Raw genomic sequence first — 23,273 nt, forward strand, 5'->3', positions numbered from 1 at the left:
TTAAAACCCTGGAAAAAAAAAAAAAAAAAAAAAAAGAAAGAAAAGAAAAGAATAAAGATCAACACATCAAGAACCACCAAGTTAGGTAGCTTAATATTGGAAAACAGCTAAGTGTCATTTACTCATTAGTAACTTACTAAAAACATAATAGGATCATTCTAATCATTAATATGAATTCAATAAAATTCACAAGTCATCTACAACCTAATGTTAAAAACTCATAGTAAAATGAAATTAGGAAAAAGATCACTTAGCTTGAAAAGAACCTCTACCACAATTCTATAACATACATCATCCTTTCTCGGGGAGTGAAGGTGCTGAGGATTAAGCCTTGGCCTCCCTCATGCTGAGCAAGTTCTCTACTACTGAACTACACTCTGAGCCCAACTTTATCATAAAGGGGAAAATGTTGGAACTGCTTCCTTTCCTTTAAAATATGGACATAGGAGAAAAAGAGATTGAAGAGGGTATCAGAAAATGGAAAGATATCCCTTGTTCCTGGATAGGAAGGATCGATATAGTCAAAATCAATATAATCATAATATCTTTCATTTCTGACTGTATCTCCAAAACTGATATGCAGATTTAGTGTAATCCCAATCAAAATACCTATAGCATTCTTCACAGAATTAGAGGAAACAATCCTGAAGTTCACGTGAAATCAGAAGAGCAAAAGGCAAAATGAGCAAAACAGAAGGCATAAAGTTATGTACAAATTTACAGTGTCAAAAACAGTGTGTATCAGTACCAAACCAGAAATGTGGACCAATGAGACAGAATAGAGGATGCAGAAACAACCCCAACACATCCAACCACCTGATCTTTGACAAAGGGGCCGAAGGCATGCATCTGAGAAAGCCTCTTTAACAAATGGCACAGGGAAAACTGTCCACCTGCAGAAGATTTAAGCTATATCCATATCTTTCACCATGTACTAAACTGAAATCAAAGATTGAAACACTAAAACAGAATCAATGGAATACCAAATAGATAAAACTCTTGAAGTCATAGGTGTAGGCAAAACCTTTCTGAACATAACTCCAACTGCACGAGAAATAACACCAAGAGGCAACAAACAGTATATCAAATTAAAAGGCTTCTGCACAGCAAAGGAAACATCCAGTAGAATGAAGAGACAACCTACAGAAGGGGAAAGTTTTTACCAGCCACACCTCAGACAGAGGAACGATATCTAGAATATATAAGGAGCTAAAAAAAATCAGACTCCTCCAAAATAAAAGACCCAACCAAAAAGTGGGCAGCTGAAATGAATAGCCGTTTCTCAGAAGTAGAAATAAAAATGGTCAATAAATACATGAAAAAAATGTTCAACTTCCATGGCTGTTTGAGAAATGCAAATTAAAACTACACTGAGATTCCATTTTACTTAGAAAAAATGGCTAGTATCAAGAAACCAAATAATAACAAATGCTGGTGAGGCTACAGTGAAAAAAGAAACCTTTCTACATCATTGCAGGGGGAATGTAAACTAGTACAACTGCTTTGGAGATCAGTGTGGAGATTTCTCAAAGAATTAAAAATAAAAATTCCTTTCAACCTAGCTACTTGCCCTCTAAGTATCTTCCCAAAAGAGTTAAAGACATTATATTATATACATGCATACCAATGTTTATATCAGCACAATTCATAATAGAACTCTTGGAAGGAGCCTATATATTTGCCCATCAACAGACAAGTGGATAAAGAAAATATGGTATCTATACATAATGGAACATTACTCAGTGATAAAGAAGGATAAAGACATTTGTAGGAAAATGGGAAAGAGAAAGAAAACTACAGAATAGGCATAAAGAATACAGTGAGCAGACTGGATAAGATGTGGGTTTTTTTTTTAATAAAATGGAGTTACTACTCAGCCATAAAGAATGAGAAACTGGAAACATTTATAGCTAAATTGAGGCCATACTCTGAAATGAAATAAATAGGACACACTTGTGTAAATACCAAAGTTTCTTTGATGTGAAAAACTAAAACTGTAAATAAGTTTCAAATAGTATAATTGATAATGTGAAATAGGAAGAAAAGGGCTAAAAGTGTAGGGGAAGTGGGAAGGGTAGGGGAAAGGAAAGTAGGGAAAAGAAAAAAAATATGTGAAAATGAAAAAATAGAAATAAAGTATTTGTAAATAGGGAAGGGAGGAGGGGGTGAAGGGATGGCAGGGAAATGGAGAAAAAATAAGAACCAAGATAAATTACGTAAAGGTACAAGACCCCAATGATGAATGCAACTCTACTGTATACCTAAAATGTACCAATAAATTTAAGGAAAAAAATACAGTGAGCTAGGCATGGTGGCTGTAATCCCAGAATTCTGGAGGCTGAGGCAGGAGGATGACAGCCTGCATGACACAGCAAGACCCTTTCTCAAAAAAATAAAAATAAAAGTAAAAATAAAAGAATACAGTGAGAAGGTCTCACATACATTAGAGTCCTTGAAGTGTGAAAATGGAACAGAAGTAATATGTGAATAAGTAATGTCAAGCTTTTCCAAAACATGATGAGGGAGCTTAATTCAGTTTCCAGAATTTCAGCAAATCACAAAAAGGATAAATAAAGAGACTTGTACATTGGTACCTTATAGTGAAACTATAGAAAGCAAGAAACAAACATGAAAACAGAACAATAACAACAAACTTTATGAATATTTTAGCAAACTGAACAGGGCCTACCCTTCTGGGAGGCTGAGGCTGGAGGGATGTAAATTTGAACCTAGGGCTGGGCATGTAGCTCAGTGGTGCTGTGCCTGTCTGGCCAGTGTAAGGTCTTGAGTTTGATCCCCAGTATCAACAAACAAACAAACAAATAAATAAATTTGAGCTGAGCCAGAGCAAATTAATGGCTAAGACCCTCTCCCAAAATTTTAAAAATTTGTGTTTATTTTTATTTTTTTAAAGTTAATTTATTTCATTTTAACAAGTTTTGTTTTTTTGTTTTTGGGGTGTTTATTTTTTTTTTTCGTTTTTTTGAGACAGGGTCTCACTATATAGTTGAGACTGAACTGGAACTCACTATGTAGCCCAGGCTTGTCTCAAACTCACAGTGATCCTCCTGCCTCAGCCTCCCGAGTGCTGGCATTACAGGCATGTACCACCACACCCAGCTAAAATGAATTTTTTTTTTTTAATGGCTGGGATACAGTGCAGTGAACGCCCTGGGTTCAATCCCCAGTACTGGGAAAAAAAAATTAATGCAACAAAATTAAATTTCTGATAAGGGTACTACAGTAAATAGAGAATTTTGCCTCTTAAAAGGTGAACAAAAGGGGCCCAGGGATTTAGCTCAGTGGTTTTGTCATCTGCCTTGCAAGCAGAAGGACCCGAGTTTGATCCCCGGCACCAAAAAAAAGAAAAAGAAAAAGAAAAAAATTTAGGGAGAACCAGACTACAGGTCCCTCCAAGACAGGGTATGTGACCATAAGGAGTCAGGTGGAGAGCAATGACACAGTAGGTTCCACGGCCCTCCACCGCGTGCAGGGACCTGGTGTCGGTGAGTGCAGTTACAGAACAAGGTGCTCTGAGAAACTATTCATGAGTTCCAAACAGCCAGAATTCTTCTGGCATCGTTTCTCTATTTACCAGTCATGTATAACCTAATTCTCACCAGTGAAATATGTGTTACTGTAGTAACAGATTGTACGCATGGAGATAATTAAAATACACAACGATAGCATATGTTGGGAGAAGAATTAGGAAAGGGGATTTTAAATCCTTGCACTGCTCAAAAGAAGGACAAAATATTAACTACCACTGATGTTCAGAAATCAAAGATGTGTGTGACACTCGCAGGATGTAATTATTAGGTTTGCATAAATGCTGTAATAAACAACCCTAAACTCTCAGAGGTTGCAGAATAATCTCGCTCCTGCCGCAGATCCGTGGGGTCTATTCTGCGCAGCCCTCCGGAGCCCCTCCTCCCCTGCTGATTCTCTGCGTGGGGGCAGTGAGGACCGAGCAGCCGATGTGTCCGCCAGGGCTGTAAGAGCCAGGTGTTCTTCAGGTCCGCAGTCCCAAGGACGGAGGGCTCAAGCAGACAAACTAGTAAGAGAACAGAAACAGCTTTCAGACAGAGGGGGGCATGCAAATGAGCTCAGCTTGTACTGAACCAATCCAAAAAACATTAGGAAAGTAGAGGATACGGGAGGGTTTCCCTCCCACAGGACACCCGCCTGGCTTGGGAGGGCTTCTTGGCCTCTCAGACTGTGCTCTCTTTTCTAAATACAAATACAAGCTGTGACTTAATTCAGAAGGGATGGCGATTAAACGATAATGATTAAATGAGAAGACTTTGGAAAGTGCTTAGCACTCCCCCGCGCCACGCTTCCTTTAACTGGCCCGTAAATGTCTATTGTTAAGTATCACGAACACGTGCTGTGCCTGGTCGAAGTACCCTTAGTTTACCGTTTATCTAGCCCTGAGGTCTAGATAGCAAGTCTGATGCTGGACTGGGCAAAAAAGGGGTGCCAGCCCCGCCTAGGCCCCGTCCTGCTCTCCACATTGGCTCAGCCCTGCCGTGCCCTGGCCTAGCATTGGCTGCGCTCCAGCCCGTGGGCGGTTACCTAGCAGCGGCGGGCGTCTCTTGGTCTCCCAGGCTGCTTGCTGTCTGGCAGGTGGCGCCATGCCTGTGAAAGCAGAAGTCATCCTGCGTTATGGACCCTACAGCGCAGTGGGCCTGGCGGTCGAGCACCGCACCTTCCGCCTGGAGGGCCTGCAAGGTGGGCCGCCCCGCTGAGTGCAGGCCGCGCCCTCGGCCTGGACTTTCTCCCTCAAATCCCACTCTAAGGCCACTTCCAGGAAGTCTTCCCCGGGGAGGTTAGCACCTTTCCGTGGCTTGCACAGCTGGGAACTACAGAGCTGTGGGCCCCCGCTTGTCGGGCGGTTCAGATTACCCCCTTATAAAAAAATACCTGGGCTTGCTTCCTGAGCTGGGGGCCTTGAAGTGTGGGCCAAGAAGACAAAAGACTCCCTAAGCCGGATAGCTGGAAAGTGGCTGTAAGGGGCTCTATACCTTGATCATTCCTGCTCGAAGGAGGCTGTTGTAGAGCCTCATGCTCGCTGCTGAACATCCATGCACAATCTCCTTGCCAGCCACTGAAGGTCAATGTGCCAGCTTCTGACATTTAAATAGAGGGTGTCTGGGAACCCGCTCCCAGCAGCACTGGCTCAGTAGGTGGAGGCTGGGGATGGGTCGGACAACACTCATTAGGGGAAAATAGACTTGAACACAGCTTTAGAGAATGACCTGAAACTAAGTGACAAAGAGAGGCAGGAACACTTCCTGCAGCACTGACATCCACTGCCAGGGTTGGCACCCTCCTAATCCAGGCATCCCCAACGGCTCTGCTTCCAGAGACTGCTGCTCTGGAGACCAGGCCTTCACCTTATGAGCACTTGAGGGACATTTAAGATCCTAACAAAGGGATAATGGCTCAATCTAAAGGCCATGGTACCCCCTGAGAGATGGGCACCATAGGCCAGGGTAACAAGGGAGTCACTGAGATGCATCTGCCTGTGGCTGGACATGATGTTGATGAATGAAGGTGTTCCCTGTTAAATCACAAACACCAAGGAAGGAACACAACTGGGAGGAACAGGTTGACACAGTAAACTTCGTGTGCCTTCAGCTACCCAGGTGTAGGCACTGAGTCAGGCCTACAGTTCACAGAAAAAGTCTGAGCTGGAGTTGGAGATGAGCCAGGGACTGGGACAGAGCTTTCAGAGTGAAAGAGAGCCTGAGACTAGGCCTTGATGAGCTCTATGATAGAACCCAACTAAGGACTGTTAGGAAAAACAAAAGTAGGAGCCCAACAGGACAGGTTTATTTCAGAACAGGGACTTCCGAGAGGGACCTCCCTGGTACCTAGACGAGACTCTCATGCAGGCTATAAGATATTTTATAGAGTCATGAGCATAAAGGGGGTTATGAAAGGAGAAGGTCAAAATGGGGCTGTGAAGGGAGAAGGTGAATAAACCAGAGCTTTGGCTATCTGCTAGAGATAAGGGTTGAGAAACGGGTGGTTGTCTGTCAGGAGGAGGGCTGAAGAATGTGATGGGAGTTATGGGGTGTAGCCACCATTACTGGGCCTTATTAACCCATGATTATACATCTTAGCAGGTGTAAAAGTATATGGGATGGAAGAAGCTTAAAGTGGCCTCTGCTCAGTCTAGGATGGTGGCGGTATGGCTCCTTCAAGGATTTCCTGGGTAAAATGCTGTTGGAGTCCAGAGGATACAGAAATCATTCGGAAAAGGAGACATTCGAGTTTGAAGGATGGTGCCGTGACTTGTGTCTAGATGTTCCCCTAAAGCCTCATTTCTTGGGTGGAGCTTTTTCAGAGGTGGCTGGATCTAGAGTGTGTGATGCTGGATTTGATTCACTGTCCAATGCTAGAATCAAGGTCACCAGGATTAACGGTGTGAGTGCTATTCACCCTAAGTAGCCGGATAAGATAGATATAAGAGACAAAAAGAGCTGTGGTTGCCCCTGTTGCTTTGTTACCTTCTGCCTGCCATGAACTGGCTTTCCTCTGCGGTGCCTTATCCACCCTGCCTTGGAGCCAATTATGGACTGAAACCTATACAAACTGTGAGCTAGATAAACCTTTCGTGGTGGCGCAAGCCTGTAGTCCCAGCACTCAGGAGGCTGAGACAAGAGGATCACTATGAGTTCAAGACTAACCTGGGCTACATAGTGAGTTGCAGGTCAGACTCAACTACATAGTGAGACCCTGTCTCAAAAAAACCCAAACAAAATAAATAAATAAATAAATAAATAAATAAACCTTTCTTCCTTTAACTTTGGGTGTCTCAGCAATGAGAAAGTGACAAAGATAGATGGGAAGGTTTCCACTGGCAGATGAAGTTGCTTTCTTGGAGAGAACAGTTGACTGAGAAGTTTCTGTTGTTAATAGTTCATCATAGGCTGCCCTAGTAACATGCCACAGCTTTGGTGGCTTAAAGAGGGTGTAACTTTCTCACAGTCTGGGGGCTTATCCCTCATCAAGACCTGTTGGGGTTGGCTTCTGCTGAGGTTCTCCTCCTGGCTTTGTCAACCTTCACCTTCTCCTTGCCCCACTTGGTAGCTTGAAGGGAGGGGCCAACAGCAAACTGTCTCTTCTTAGGAAGGCACTACTTCTATCAGATTAGGATCTCACCCCCACTTTATGACCTCGCTGAGCTCTAGTTACTTCCTAAAAGCCTTATCTCCACATATAGCCACTGGGGACTTAGGGCTTCAACACACAGCAGAAAGAACACAATTTAATGCATAGCAGTGTGGTGTGGCAGGCTTAAAATGTTGCGTGGTCTTGGCAGTAGACCTGGCCAAATAGCAAACTTCCCTTCCAGCCCCTCTGCTCAGCCCCTCTGCTGAGCCCCGCCCAGTCCTTACTCCTCACTCCAGTCTAGTTTGTGCCCCCACTGGGCAATACCCAGCAGCTGCAGAGCTTCTCTCAAACTCTTCGAGTGGGCTGCTGGAAAGACCACACTGTGGGGCTCTCAGAGCTTTTTCACTTCTCCCTTCTGTCCCCAACCTCTGATCTTTGTAGAACATTTTTCCTTTCCTAGGAAGGCGAGCTCCTCCTCCACAACCCAGCCCCACATTTTCTGGGACTTCAGCTGTCTTTCTTCCCTGTTTTCTTTCTGTGGATATATAAATATATCAAATTTACCATTTAATCATTTCAAGTTTCAACTCTGTGACATTAGTTACATTCAGAATGTTATAAATTGTCTCTTACCCTTTTCCAAACTTTGTCAACACTCAAACAGAAACTCTATACCCAGCGTGCAACTTTCCAACCTCTTACCCCACACCTGGTCACAGCTTATCTAGTTCCTATCTCTTTGCATTTGCGCATTCTATATATTTAATATAAGTAAAACCACACAGCATGTGTTCTTAGGTTTCATTTATTTCAGTTACCATAGAATAATTTTCAAGGTTCCTCCATGTTGTCACTTGTATTGATACTTTATTCTTTTTTATGGCTGAATAATACTTCATGTTGTTTTTGTTTATCCATCATCTGTTGATGGAGACTGTTAGGTAAAAAGAGCTGAAAACTAGGACCAGACCAGGACCATAACCAGCCTTTATCATGGGAAGGATCTGCCAGGCTGTCTCCCAACAAAGCCGAGAAAAGCAACATGGCAGAACAGGGAGTTTCTTTTGTAGTAGGGGATGGAATTAGCATAAACTGGGGTGGAGTTGAGTGAGGTAGAATTAAGGGATTGGAGGATCCTGTGACATCACTAGGAGGGGCTTGTGACATGGTTAGTTGCTAGGAGGTAGCAAGTATCAGGTTACCTTTCTTGGTGGGAAGAGGGGCATGTTGGGAAGAAGAAGACTGTCCTTTGGTGGGAAAAGCCATATTTTCACATTGCGTTATGGAAAAGAGGCTGCTATTCCATGTGGCAGCCATTTTAAGGTGCAGAGCATTTGGTAAGGACGAGATTGCTATTTTATGTAGCAGCCATCTTATGGCAAGAGAAGTCTAACATTCCAGGCTTTTGTTTTATGGTTCTGGAGCTGCTTCAAGCTGACAAAGGGGTGAAGGTTGGGGTTAAACCTGGATTTGATGGAGGCAGCAGTAGGTGGGGTCTTCTTCCCTCTGCTTCTGTGGGCAGTAACCCGCCATGACAAGTTCTATGATTATCTGGTTGGTAAATGCTCTCATGCATTCCTGTAAGAAAATTTGAAGACAACAGAACAGAGAGGGTTGGAATAGTAGTATTATGCAGAGATTAATGAGAGGTCCCAGGAAAGGAAGAAGTCATGGAAGCCATTGGTCCAAGTATCCTGGCAGAGAATGTAGCAATGGGCTGTTTCCTCATTTTGGCTTTGAGTGGTTCTACTGCGGATCTTGGTGAACAGGTATCTGGTTGAGTCTCTGATTCAAAGGAATGGACTTGCTAAGTCACATGGTTACTCTATGTTCAACTTTGTGAAGAGCTCTCAAACTGTTTCCAGAACAGCAGCATTTTAAATCCTCACTAGCAATGCATTATTGTTCCCATGTCTACACACTCTTCTCAATATTTATTTTCTGTTTTTTTATGAACAGTCTTAAGAAGTGTGAAAGAGAGAGAGAGAGAGAGAGAGAGAGAGGCAGAAGGAAAAAATGAAAGATAATTTTCTTGTGCTAATATTGTATCCTTCAATTTTGCTCATTTTGTTTGTTAGAAGAATACCTTTGCAGACATAGGGACTTTTTGGATATAAGATCATTCAACATGCAAATAGTTTTATATCTTCCTTATCAGTTTGTATACATACCTCTTTCTTTTTCTTGGTCTAATTTCTCTTGCTAGGCCTTCTAGTACTATGTTGACTAGAGTAACAAAAATGGGCACCCTTTCTTTGTTCCTGATCTTGAGGAAAATCCCTGTTGAGTATGTTTGGTTTTTGTTCTGTTTTGTTTTGTTTTGTTTTTTGAGGCAGGGTCTCACTACATAGTTGAGACTGACCTGGAACTCACTATGTATCCCAGGCTGGTCTTGAACTCACAGCAATCCTCCTGCCTCAGCCTCCCGAGTGCTGTGATTACAGGCATGTGCCACCACACCCGGCCCTGTTGAGTATGATATTAGCTGGTGTGTGTGTGGGGGCGTGTATTAGGGCTTCAGTATATATTACTATTATGTTCAGAAAGTTGCTTCTTACTCCTAGTTTGTTGAGTGATTTTAAAAATTTCTTTGTTTCTGCCTTTGGCTTTTAAAAAAAAAACATGGAAGGGTATTGGATTTTATCTGATCCTTTTTCTGACTTGAGGTGATTGTATGTGTTTTTCTCTTTCATTCTATGATTGTGTTGTGTTGGATCTGTTGATTTTCACATGGGTCCCACTTGGTCTTTTATATAACTATTGAGATGAATTTGTTTTGCTAAATCTTGTTGAAGATGTTCAGTGAGTATTCATAAGGAACATTGGTCTGTCCTCTTCTTTGATATCTTTACTTTGGTGTCAAGGTAATGCTAGCCTCATAAGTTTGGAAGTTTTTTCTTCAGTTTTTGGAAGATTTTGAGTCTTCTCTATTTATTAATCAATTTAGATAATGGTTTGTCAATATTGTTGATTATTCAAAGAACCATCTGTAATTTGTTTTTCTATTTTATTTTCACCCACCCTAATCCTAATCATTTCCTTCTTTCTGTGCACTTTGGGCATGGCTTGATTTTATTTACCTACTTCCTTAAAATGAACATTTAGAGTTCATGATTTGAGTCTTTTTTTAGTGTAGATGTTCACAACTATAAACTTCCTTTTGAGCACTGCTATAACTGTCTTTCCAAAGTTTTGATATATTGTGTTTCGTTTTCATTCATCTTGAAGTACATTCTCATTTTCTTATGAGTTTTTCTTGGATAACTGGTTGTTCAGTGTATATGTATTTGTGAGCTTTCCCATTTTTTTTTTTGTTTGTTTGTTTTTGGTTTTTTTTCCTGTTACTAGTTTCTAGTTTCCTTTCATTGTGGTTGGGAAAAATATTTTCTAAGATTTCTTTTTGTTTTTAATTTATGAAGACTTGTTTTGTGGTCTAATATGGTCAATTCTGGACAAGGTTCTATGTGAACATGAGAAAAATATGTATTTTGATACAAGGTGGAATGGTCCATATGTGTCTGCTAGCTCTGGTGGGTTTACAATGTTGTTCAAGTCTTTTATTTCCTTACTAAGTGTATGCCCATATCCTATTCATTTTTGAATGGTATATCAGAGTCTCCAGCTATTATTATGACATCATTTCTCTCTTTGATCTATCAGTTTTTGCTTAATCTATTTTGGGGCTCCGTTATTTTGTGTGTGTATGCTTATTATTGCTATATCTTCTTGATGAGTTGAACCTTTTATGAATAGATAATGTCTGTCTCATAAACTACTTCACTTAAAATCTAGTTTGATAATACAGACACTCTAGCTTTCCTTTGATTATTATTTGTATGGAATATCTTTCTTTCCTTTCATTGTCAAGCACTTGTGAGTCTCTTTAAAAGTAAATAGATAGCATGTAAATGAATTACACTTCTCTTATCCATTATGCTAGTCTCTTGTCTTTTAATTAATGCATTTAATACACTTAAAGCAGTTACTTTTAGGGAAGGTCTTACTTTTGCCACTTACAGTGTTCAGAAACACTTTTGTTTGAGAACAAATTGGTTTAGAAACAGAAGCATTTGGCAAAACTCTGTATTGGGTGATGAACACAACTGCAGCCATCTCTCCCACACAAACATGAATGTAACCATCTTTTCCAGGACAGTGGAACAAATTACGTTCATGAACCGAGCCACTATTGTGGTTATTTATTTATTTATTTAAAAAATTTTTGGTACCAGGTATTGAACTCAGGTCCTTATGCTTGTGAGACAGGCAACAGAACAACTGAGCCCTGTAGTTATTTGTTTTAATATGTTTTCTATGATTTTTGTTCCTCAATTTCCCTATTACTCTTTTTTTGTGTATGTTTAGTAATTTATGGAGGTATACCATTTTGATTCCTTTCCTCTTTCCTTTTCTATAAGTTTTAAAAGTTATTGCTTAACTTGAGAATGATAACTAATATCCTAAACCCTTAACAATTTTGTGTAAATAATGTCAACTTTGGCATCAGAGCCATCAGAGGACCATGAAAAAAAATAATGTCAACTTGCTTTACTATACAAATACTTTGCTTTCATGCATCTTTGTCACTCTTCCTTTACATAATTGTCACAGATTAAATCTGTACACATTGCATACCTGTCAACATAGATTTATAATTATTGTAGCATTCAATGGCCTTTTAAATCCTATAGGAATAAAGATGAGTTATGAACCAAAGGTGAAGTAATACTTGTTGTTATATTTACCTACATTGTTTCCATTATCCATATTCTTTTTTTTCTTCATAGCCTCAGTTATTAACATCCAGTGTCCTTTTATTTCAGCTTGAAGGACTTCCTTTCACAGATCTTGTATGACAGATCTACTAGTAACAAATGTTATCAGCTTTTATTCACTTAGCAGTGTCTTTATTTCTCCATTGTCAAGGGTAGTTTTGCCAGATACAAACCCTTGGTTGACTATTGTGATGGTTGTTTTGCAACTTGGACCATGGTGTCCAACTGTTTGATCAAGCAGTTGTTGGAAATGGACATTCAAGTATTATAATATGTTTGCTCTAGAAGTGAGATTCCTTCTCCAGAGCTTGTTCTTCCTAATTTCTAAAGGGTTACATCCCATCAGTGTTTTCACTAAAGTTTATTTATTTATTTATTTATTTATTTCATTAAAGGAGTCTTAAAATGAAACAAAACCCTTTCCATTACTTGTGCATTTGACTTGTCCTAGGCACTACTTTAAGTCTTATCCAGGATGTTTACAGTTCTTCCTCAGCCTTCTGTCCTGCTCTTCCTGAGCCATCAGTCTGCCAGTGGTGACACTCAGGATCTTCAAGGTTTTTTCTGAGCTCATATCCCATGCTGGATATGTGCTTGGCTTTCTATATTGTCCACTATATGTACGTGAGTGTTTCTGCACGCCTAATTTCTCAAAGAAACTCTCCCCCTGGCTTTTCAGCTGAAGCTTCATGAGCTGTATTATATGACTCAACTGTAATCTTTTGCTTGGGCAGTGGAGGGCTTTTCATTGCCTTACACTGTTTCTGTGCACCGCCTACGGCTTTCCCACCTGGTGTGAGTTCCAAGGCTAACAGAGACCAGTGCCTGGGTCAGCCCTCCACGGAGCCCCAGCTGGGTTAGAACAGACTAACACAAGAATCTGCAATCAAGATCTGCTCTTCTGACTCTGAAATTAAGGATGAGGGTCCATCTGGGGGCGTGGACTACTGTCATCAAGAGTGCCACCAAGTCAGGGAGGGGCAAGGGAAGCAAACACATCACAATGCTTTCCTACTGTTTTTTTTTTGTTTGTTTGTTTCTTTCTTTTTATTGAGGTTATTGGTACAATCTAGGTATACAATACAATTACATTCATCATTGGGATTCTGTACCTTTGCATAATAGGTCTTGATTCTCATTTTTCCCCTTGTCCCTGCCCTCCCTTCACCCCCTCCTCCCTGCCCATTTACACTTTATTTCCATTTTTTCAGTTTCTCATATTTTTTCCTCTCCCTTATTACCTCTCCCCCACCCTTCCCACTTTCCTTACACCTTTAGCCCTTTACTTCCTATTTCACATTAATTGTCTCATTAGGATCCTGTGTACTATTATAGTTTTTCACACCAAAAAAACTATTCGGTATTTCAGTTAAAGAAATCTCTGTATGAACATTAAAAATAGGGAATCCTAAAATAAAACTAAAAAGGAAAGTAAAAGAGAAAAGGCAATGATGTAACATCAAAATAATCCTTAATTCTGGAGATGAAAATGGTCCGTGAACATATTTAAATTGCTTCTCGCTCTTATAGTCTTATCTTATTCTTTTTTCATTATTTAGAGAATACTTTATTAGTTTCTGTAATGAAACCCACGTAGATATGACCTTACATATTTAGTACGATGTGTTACCCCTGTACACAGGGAAAAAAAAATAAATTAACATTTCTAGACCAATATGGTTGTCGATTTCTGTACAATGCCAAGTCAACACAGTAAATTGGGATGACTTTTTCCAAAGTTGGCAGCACCGTTGAAGTTTCCCAAAATTCAATTTATGTGTGTGTGTGTGTGTGTGTTTGTATAAAGACTAATAATAGTATGTTATGCATCGATAGCAGCAACAGCTTTTCCAGGTTCTGCAAGCGCAACGACCCGAGTTCGATCCCTGGTACCAAAAAAAAAAATTTTGGGGCTGGGGATTTAGCTCAGTAGTTCTGGTGCCTGCCTTTCCTACTGTTTTAAAGTCGCCCTTTTCCAGTTCAGTGCTGTAGACCTTTAACTGTTTTTTAGAGCTTTGACAAAGCTGATTATGACAGTTTCTGGTTGCTTTTGTCATGTTTCTAGGCAGGAATGGTGGTTTGGGGCTGTCTACTCTGCCATTTTGCTGATGTCTATAGACAGGTTTAATTGTGTTTCTTACTGCTTCTGCAATCAGCATGATTATATAAATTCCATTAGATCATTTACATGCCAAAATTCATAGTAAGGTACAATGCATAAATTAGCATTTTTAAATAATCCACAGTTTATAAATACTGAGGGAAAAAGCTTATCTAGTTTGTCCACAAACTCCATGAGCTTTGCCTATCTCCCTCACCTGACCCCTGGTCTCCTGCTTATGTCCTGGTGCTTTGGGCAGAGATGTCCCAGGGTAGAGGTGACAAGGGACTCTGAAATACATCTGTCTAGGATCAAACTCATCTGCAGCATTCAGTAGCTTCATGACAAAGTAAAAGTCAAATGATTTGGCCTCAGCTTGCCTATTGGTAAGGGAAATGTGAGTCCCCCCATCACTGGTATGAGATTCTATGAGATGGTATGCGAAAAGCATGCAGTGGATTCCAGGTTCCTTTCATTGTGGTTGGGAAAAAAATACTTTCTAAGATATTTTTTAATTTATGAAGACTTGTTTTGTGGTCTAACATGGTCAATTCTGGACAAGGTTCTGCACATTGTAAGGGGTAGCTCTTATTATCCTTGGGAGGGGATAGGGAAGGGAGTAGCTGGGCATGTTTGGGGCACAGCAGCAGCTGGCCTGATGGGAGTGGTTAGCAGCAAGAATTCAGCCCTTGGCATCAGGGTACCAGCAACAGTTCTTGAGCTGAACAGTGGTGAGATCAGGGATGCCCTACAAGAGGCCAATTCTGAAGGGAAGGAGGGGTGAACTACTAGGGAATATGAAGCCAGTGGTTAAACATTATGTTCAGAAGAAAGACAAAGGCCAGAAATGTGAGTCTGGAGCAGTTATGACTGACTGGCATCAACACTGATGAATGCTGAATTACATCATCATCAGGATGTCCACAGCCAGAGTATTCAATTCCATTAGTCTGGGAGTTGCAAGCAGGACCCTGGCAGCTCACCTACCCAGAGCTCCTGCAGGTCCCCTCAGTTCACAGCTGCACCTGTCTCGAGCTGCTGGGGCCAGCTCTGGAGGAATTCTCACTCCTCTCTCCGACTCATTCCCTGGCCAGTCTGTCCATTCATAATGCCAGGTGTGGCCTTGATGTGACGGCCTTATGACCACCCTCCCTCCCTCACTGCTTTTACCCAGTGGCCATCCTCTCCTGCCTGGATCCCTCCTAGCCTCATGCCTGGGCTCCCTGTGACAAGCCACCCTTGTCCTCTTGCAGTCTGCTCTCAGCACCAAAGCCAGGTGACCCAGTGAAGCTAAGTGTGAGCATGGCCTTTAATTCTGGGAATATTCCTAGAGTTCCAGGAGTATAAGTCAAAGACTTCTGAGAGCTGACGGGCTACTCAGGGCCATCATGAATCTGTACTACCTTTTTTTTTTTTTTTGTACTGGAGATTGAACTTGGGCCCTTGCGCTTGCAAGGCAAGCAGTGGAATCACTGAGCCAAATCCCTGGCCCTATATTACACTTATAATCTCATAAAATCTTACAGATAAAAATTTTTTTTTCTAGCCAGGCATGGTGGTGAACACCTATAATCAGAAGTCTGAGGAAGGAGCATTGCCATGAATTCAAAGGCCACCCTGGTTTGAGTCAAAGGCCAGCCTGAACTACATTGTAAGACTTTGTCTCACAAGAATTTTTAAAAAAGATTTTTTGTTTTTGTTTTTGTTTTTTTTTTCCAGCAAAAGAATTTTCAAGAAGGAAGACAGAAGAAATGGGTAAAAGAGGGAAGGGAAAATTGAGCCAGTCCCTGAACATGTGGGCCTTCTGGACCTTGAAGGGCATGTTTGGCAGGAGGTACAGTTGTTTTGGAGCCTAGCCTGGGGGTGCAGGCTGCCCCTCCCCCAGCGTATCATGTTTTGTGGCTGAAGGAGACTTATGGACACCGAGGTGCCAGCAGGTGGCCAATGTGTAAAGTAAGCTCTGTGTCACACATGATGACTCAAACACCACCGTCAAGGTTGCCTGGGACCAGGAGAGCCTGTGCTTGGCAGTCCCAGGGACTGAGGATGCTTAGCAGCAATGAAGCAGGGAGCACATGCACTCCTCCCTGTCCCCCACCCCCGACACCCCACTGCAGACCAATGTTCACACCACAGCAAGCAGATCTATCCGCAGGTCCTCGGCCACAAAATCTCATCCAAACGCTGTGTGTTACTGTGAAAAATCATAGTCTTTCATCACTGCTTGGAGCCACGAGTCTTTGGAAACACACCTGCTCTATTACAAATTTCCCAAGCCTTGAGCAATCTGCAAATTTTGTCCTTTATTATTCATGAGTTATAATAGCCTAGCAAAAATGTCTCCACTCTGGCCTCAATGCTGATGAAACTGAGCTGACGTTTATCAATGAATCCTATGTAACTGCCAGGCCATGTTTGGGCCTTGTATGGTATTCTTGAGTTGGAGGGAGCTGGGGCCAACCCTTTAACACAGAATATGCATGTTTAGCTCAGGCTTGTCTGCATCATTAATGGTCTTTGGTGTCACATCTGTGCTGAGGGAGGGATAGGACCTGTCTGGCTCCATACCTCTACCTCCTGCCCAGCAGCATTTAAACCCCCACAGATGGTATACAGTTCTGCCAGCACCAAGGGGACAGAGGCTTTTCCGTGTCCTCTCACTCTGTCCAGATCCCCTTTGAAGAACGAGGTGCCACTTCAAAGAGGCAGGCACTCTGCAGGAGGCTTTACAGCTTTGGGCTGATTGATGCCAGGTTTAGCGCTGTCTTTGCCCATTTGTCTCGGGGAGTATATCTGTCTGACCTTTCTTTGAATAGCCAGCCCCACAGCAGATCCAGGAGACCGGGTGACCCACTGGAGAGGTGGTATTTGGCTGAGCTGCGGGAATTCCGGGGCTGCTGCTGTTTTAATCCCTTAAGCCTCACCGGCTACCGTAGCCAGGCTCAGCACATCCTGGACCGATGGGAAGGGAACACTGTGGCAGTGATCACTCTACTGCAAATCAGACTTGGGTCACCTGGACCCACAGATCCATGGTGACATCCAGCATCATCCTGAGTTTGTTTATGCAGGGAACTGAATTAACTCCAAGCACCTGGGGGAGGGCACCATGGTGCTGTGGTCAGGAAGAGAGTCACAGGCCCACAGGGACCAGGAGAGCCTGTGCTTGGCAGTCCCAGAAGGTAGACCAGAAAGAGCAGGCCTCTGAAGCGGATATCTCCTCCTGGCTCCACTCACTCACAGACGAGGGTGACCCCATTGCCCACCACCATGAACTCTGTAGGGTGAGTTATTTGGTGGGTCCTGTTTCTTAGCTATACTTTGCTTTGGACGAGAGACCCTGTCCCCCTAAAACAAGCTCCAAACCCAGAACAGTTAGAGTTGGCCTGTATGTTAATGGCAGAGAAGCTGTCCCTGGCCCCCAAGGGGCCGTGTAATATGGGGGATGGAGAAGATATTTGCTTCTGATATCTTCCTGACAGATGGAAATCTTCACCATGGAAGTGTCTTCAGACAACGAAAAGCTGAAGGCCACAGGGACCAAATTCTACCTTTCCACCTTTAGCTGCTCTGTCCTGGGACCCCTCGGGAACCTATGACCCCGAAGTCTCTGCTCCCAACTGCTGTGCCTCTGAGCAGCTGCCATCCCCACCCCCAAGCAACTGCTTAATGGAACCAAGTAATCAGCCCCAGTACAGCACCTTCTTTGAAGGTGTTTGAGAATGAAACACTTAGGCAGGACACAACATAAATATTCCAAAGAAAACAACGCAGACACCTTCAGAGAGAGGCCTTTGCTGACGCAGGTCAATTAGGGCCACCACCAGGTGCCCACGGAGAGCTGTGGTGTTAATGGAGACCCTCGCTGGGTCTTTCTGAAGTTCCTTTCCAGAAGTGAAATTAAAATCAAGCAATTAAAATGCTCACAGTCGGGGATGGAGGTTCTTGAACTGATTGAAAGACAAAGAAGTGGACATACCAACGTTTTGAAACAGCAATTGTCTCTGTAATTAGATGCAATTAACTGACATCACAGTCTGCTTTTCTCCACTGAAGACTGATTGAGCTCAGACTTTAAAAAACACGTCCCCTGCCTGATTTCATTTCCATCCCACTGAAGTCATCATCAGCCTTTGCAGATGCTGAGGACAGTGATTCAGCAGCCCAATCCATGGCCCGTGTGTAGAGTGAATGGCCCAAGAAAATTGGGAAGAGTTCCCTGGAAGAAACAGGCCTGCAGGCTCACAGCCCATCTCTGCTAAAGAAAGGAGCCACTGGATAGAATTGGTAACCAAATTGGAGGTTCCAAAGAGGAGAAGAAAACGTTAGACCATTTGCCTTTGTAAAGAACTTTTTCCCCATGATTGTAGACAGTCTAGAAAATGTTGAAGGAATAAAGAGAAAAAGTTTCATACAATCTCACCACAAAGACATAACTACAAAAATATTTTCTTCTTCCTTATATAATTTTAATTCATATTGGATACATATTTTAATATGTATTATACATACTTGTATCCTGATTTTTATTTATATTATTCATGCTATTTCAAAAGTTCATGAACATTTTTAGTTTTTTTATCTTTATTAAGTTTACTGGTACATTTTAGGTATCCAGTACAGTTATATATTCATCATTGGGATCTTCTAACTTTACATAAGTTATCTTGGTTCTTATTTTTCCTGATTCCCCAGCCCTCCCTTCACCTTGTTTTTGTTTTGTTTTGTTTTTTAGACAAGTTTTCACTATGCAGTTCAGGCTAGTCTTGAACTTACTACATATCCCAGGCTGGCCTCAAACTCACAGTGATCCTCCTGCCTCAGCCTCCCTCCCAAGTGGTGGGATTATAGGCATGTGCCCAGCTTTGTAAACATTTTTCCATGTCCAAAAAAAACATCATCACAGGAACACACCACTGGATACTTGACCATCCTTCTATTCTTTTAAGTTCATAAAATTGTGCTATTCTAATAATATGAAAGGACATCTTGTTGCAAAACTCTGCTGCTATTTCTGACTTTGTTTTTTTTTCCTTATGGAGCTTTCTTTTAAGTGCAATTTCCTGGATCAAACACTAGAATTGTTTTTTGTTTTTGTTTTTTGAAGTTTTAGGTTTTTCCTGATAATTGCTTTTCAGAAAGGCTACCAATTCTATTTTTACCAACAGGGCAAGAAGTTTCCTAGTTCCTGAGTCCCCACACATGGGCACGGTCTCCATAAAATTAAGCTTATGTACAGACTAGTCACCCTTCCTAAAGAAAGGTCACTGTCAAGCAGTTCTTATGAGCCTGGGTAATTCCCAACCCTGATCCAAGTTGTGTTGTGCAGGCATCTGGTTGTGCTTCCTTGTGAAGGGGAGGAGGTTATGTGGGGGCTAGCACCAGGGAATCCCACCAGATGGTGACACTATAGCCAGTAGAGTCTACAGAGCACCCAGGCTGCTGTGTCCAGCGCATCTATGCATCAGGTTAGTTGGGTCTGTCCCCATGTCACCACCTCCCTCTCCATTTTCCAGCTGTGTTGGCCAAAGATGGACACAAGGTCATCCTAGAGAAAATAGAAGAATGGAATGTGGTGGAGCTCGTGGTAAATGAAGACATTGTCTTCCAGTGCAATATTACAGACTTGGAGTTCGGTAAGGCTTCTCTTTTGTGAGCTTTCTGGTCAACCTTTTGTCTCTTCCAAGAATCACCACCACCACTCCTAGTTCAGATGGCTAATGTGTCATGCCTGCATCAAGCTGGGTTTCTTTCTGAGTTCCCCCTTCATGACAGAAGCCCCATTCTGTGGCCCACAGAGGTAATCTGAGACCACACACTATAGAACCCTTGTCACTCTGACCTCTTTCCAGACTCTGGAAATAGATGAGGAAAGAAAATGAAGTTAAGCCCCGACTTCAAATAGATGATGGAATTTGATGATTATCATTTTTCTTAAATAATGTGTGTTTTATTATTATCTGCTTTCAATGTGACTTTTGTTCCACTAACTTGTTTGGTCTGGACTTGCTGAGACCTTTGGAGTCACGTGTACACCTTGTGTGTGGCATTATCTGCAGTGTTCTAAGGTTTCCTGTGCCCTGGGGGGCTTCTGGCCCAGCTTGCACCTGCCCTCCACTCCATGCTCAAAAAGAAAAGTTGTGCAACCCCCTTGAGGTTGGCTAACATTGTACAGGCCTGGGGCCTTGAGAAATGAACCACTGATGGAAGCCCTAGGTGGATCTAATAAAACATCAAATTGTACAGAAATAGTTCTGTCTATTTCCCTAGGAGGTGATGGTAAACTGGATCCACTGTGCGAAGAGGCTAGGAAATCTGTGTTAAACGCCTACTGATCTCTGGTGGAACAGATGCAGATGACCATCACAGCCCCTGGTGCAGGGATCCAGGGCTGTCCCTGCCAGGAAGAAGCAACACCGGCCTGCTACAAAGTCCAGATTCCCATCTGGCTGCACAGGGGCCCCCAAAATAATAAAACCACATTGTGTGTTGTGTCTTTCAACCTCAACCCACAGGGAGAGTCTCCAATATCAGGTACACATTGAGCTGAAGGAAATAATAAAATGCAATCTAATAACAGAGCACCGTGCCTTACTAATAACACCTAGTTGCCAGAAGCATTCAAAATCCCAGTCTACAGTAAGCAAAGAGCTAGGAACGGGTGAAATTAAAGAGCAGTCGGGGTGGGGGTGGAAACTAAGGACTTTGAAAGCCTGAACCAAAAGTCAATGTCAGTATAGTACTTAGAATACACTTGGCTATTCCTACAGTTAATTTCTTGTTGCCACTAGAATAAATACTTAAAATTACTAATACAAAATTCGCTGAAATAAAACTTCCAGTGACTCTCATTTAAGTGCCTTCTTTTGCATAGACCTGTCCAACAGAAGGCTCTGAGGAGAGCAGAAAGTTCTGAACAGAAGCAAGAAGTGGCCCGGTCCCTTTGGAGGAGGACACAGCCCAGTGAAAAGAAGAGTTTAGCTGTGGTCAGGTAAAATCAGTCATGTCGAAATAATGTTCTTTTTACTACTGGGTCCTATGTACTGAACTGTAGTCTGCATTCTGAACTACAGCACAAAGAGGGGAGAGATGTAGGTAGGGATCGGTAAAGATGAGGTCATCCTCAGGAGGCCTCACTCCTTTGAGAAGACAGATGGATTCCACCACCCCATAGGGGCACAGAGCCCTGCTGAAAGGGCAGGGCTTGCATAGCCATCTGGGAGCCATGCTCCTTGGGGGGCCATCCTGCCTGCTGCCCAGGCCACCTCAAACCTCCTGCACCCAAAACTCCAAGGTCCAACTTCAACCCCAAGAAGCCACTTCACATGCCCTTTCTCACCCACAGATGAGAAAGAAAATAGAAGGATTTTAGCCCCAGATATTATGAGTCACTTATAACTTTGGAGACATTTAATTGGCTCTTTATGAAGAAACTGAGACTCCAAAAAGTTCTCCCTTCTGTGTCTGCTGTTGGTTTTCACATGTCTGACTTAGAATTTAGTCCCTTCATCAAAGACAGCTTCACTAACCTCCTAGCATTCTGGCTTTGTTTCAGTGTAAAATGCTCCTATAAGAGAAACACAGTTTCATTAAAGAACAAAGGAAAAATACAGGTGATGATAAAGGACACATTTAGTGGACTTTTATATATTTCACTTTGGGTTTCTTCTGTTTATGTCTGAGTGTTCATAAAGAGGTGGACATGCAAAAACGACCTCACTCGCTTGGGATCGCAGTATCTGTGTGCAATCTTTTAACTTTTTAAACTTAGCATTTTGTGTTGAGCTGTTTCCTGTGTGACTGAACATTTGCTGGCTGTCTAAGCTTCATGTCTTGAATCAGGAAACTTCTTCCTCCTGTGCATGATTTCCCCTTTCCCTAGCAACACATTTTCCGCTGAGAACTAAGACTTCCAGCCTGTGGTGTTGCTGGGAGTGGCAGTGTCAGCCCTCAGGATGTGGATCCCAGGGCATTCTCTGCAGCCCCCGTGCTTTCGTCCTGTGTCCCCCACCCAGAATGTCTTTGTGTCCTCAGAGACGCCTCCCCTTCCCCTCTGTAACTAGAACCTAATGGTGGGTAAGGTGAGATGGCAAAGAATTGTAAGAAAAGGCTTCTGGGAGATGCCTATGTCCAGTCTCTGAGCTTCGGTTTAGACCGAGGCAAATGGTGTCTGAGCCTGAGTTGCTGGAACAAGTCCCAACGTTGCCTCTCGGCAGTGGGGTTGGAAAGGTGGTTAGCGTACAGAAGAGGGAGTTGCCCATGGGGCTCTGTCTCATCTGCATTGCAAATGTTCTCCAGGAGGGCTTGAGTTTGACTTTGTGCAGGAGTGTGTGTAAGGTATTGTCTTAGTCCATTTTGTGTGGCTATAACAAAACTCCTGACACTGAGGAATGTATGAAGATAAGAGATTTATTGGCTCACCATCCTGGTAGCTGGGGCATCCAAACTGGATAGTACCAGCCTGTGGAGAAGGTTGATTGGTTGTACCACAACCCTGTGGATGGCTTGCTATCCGGTGTCTGTTAGGTTTACCCTCTAAAACCTTAACAAACAATCCTGTGACGAGGCTGTATACATGGGTACTGTGTTAAAACTCAATTCCCCAGGTGAGCTACAAGGACATTTCAGTATGAGGACTGGAGCAGAGGGAGGACCTTGAAGGAACACTGGTGCCCTCAGTGGCAGAAGCCGCTTCCTGGGCCCCGCTCCTGGAAGTGTGGTGGGAAGCTGCCCCTCCTGCTCCTGGCTGTGTGGGCAGAACAGGGTTACAGGGAAGGAACAACTCAGGTGACAGCATGCACAGAAGATGTGGATGCCAAGTTTCCAGGAGAAGCACACCAGGTGGTCAAGCCCAGGTGAAATGGGGAAATGCCAGGCCAGGTGTCTGACACAGGGAACAGAGAGAGGCTCTTCCTGAGCTGTCTGGACATCTAAAGGGACCATGAAAGAGCACATTCGGCCGGGGCATAGTGGGTGCCCTAGTTCTGCTCCCTGAGGGTGCAGCAGCAGAGGGTGCTCAGCAAGTGTCAGAGAACATGGGCAGACTGCACAGCAGGCCTTGGACCGACCACTCAGCTCCAGAGCCACAGTTGCTGTGAGGAGGAGGCAGGGCTAGTGCTATCAGTCTTCTGGATTTTTCCAGGAAGGATGGAAATCTGGACTTCTATTTTCACTCTTTTGGGGTGCTAGAGGTCGAGGCCAGGACTTCATGTGTGTTGGGCCTGCATTTTACCACTTAACTATACTCCCCACCAGCAAACTTTTGACCTTAAAGA

At 42.9% G+C, this 23,273-nt stretch overlaps 1 protein-coding gene across 3 annotated transcripts; it reads left to right on the forward strand.

Moving 5' to 3' along the window:
• Window positions 1-4,581: 4,581 nt before the first annotated feature.
• CUNH10orf53 (chromosome unknown C10orf53 homolog) lies at window positions 4,582-22,886 on the forward strand. 3 transcript variants are annotated; one of them, XR_779923.1, is made up of 5 exons: window positions 4,582-4,731; window positions 19,515-19,634; window positions 20,269-20,532; window positions 20,873-20,989; window positions 22,605-22,886. XR_779923.1 is itself a non-coding variant. In XM_010622507.1 (3 exons), exons 1-3 carry the CDS (start codon window positions 4,635-4,637, stop codon window positions 20,331-20,333), a joined length of 282 nt encoding a protein of 93 aa, XP_010620809.1. In that variant the 5' UTR covers window positions 4,582-4,634; the 3' UTR covers window positions 20,334-20,544. The 3 variants fall into 3 exon arrangements, 1 of the variants encoding a protein (XP_010620809.1); XR_779922.1 differs by lacking the exon at window positions 22,605-22,886 and adding an exon at window positions 21,554-21,624; XM_010622507.1 differs by lacking the exons at window positions 20,873-20,989; window positions 22,605-22,886 and having other exon boundaries at window positions 20,269-20,544.
• The last annotated feature ends 387 nt before the right edge of the window (window positions 22,887-23,273 follow it).

The sequence above is a fragment of the Fukomys damarensis genome, unplaced genomic scaffold (genome assembly GCF_012274545.1).
Source record: "Fukomys damarensis isolate Sample0158 unplaced genomic scaffold, DMR_v1.0_HiC HiC_scaffold_1, whole genome shotgun sequence".
Lineage (NCBI taxonomy): Eukaryota > Metazoa > Chordata > Mammalia > Rodentia > Bathyergidae > Fukomys > Fukomys damarensis.

What these genes read in the sequence shown, in the direction of transcription:
- CUNH10orf53 (XM_010622507.1), top strand. Translation starts at nt 4,635, where the DNA reads ATGCCTGTGAAAGCAGAAGTCATCCTGCGTTATGGACCCTACAGCGCA. An exon ending in CCGCCTGGAGGGCCTGCAAG is followed by an intron (nt 4,732 to 19,514) that starts GTGGGCCGCCCC and finishes TCCATTTTCCAG; the next exon opens with CTGTGTTGGCCAAAGATGGA. An exon ending in TATTACAGACTTGGAGTTCG is followed by an intron (nt 19,635 to 20,268) that starts GTAAGGCTTCTC and finishes CTATTTCCCTAG; the next exon opens with GAGGTGATGGTAAACTGGAT.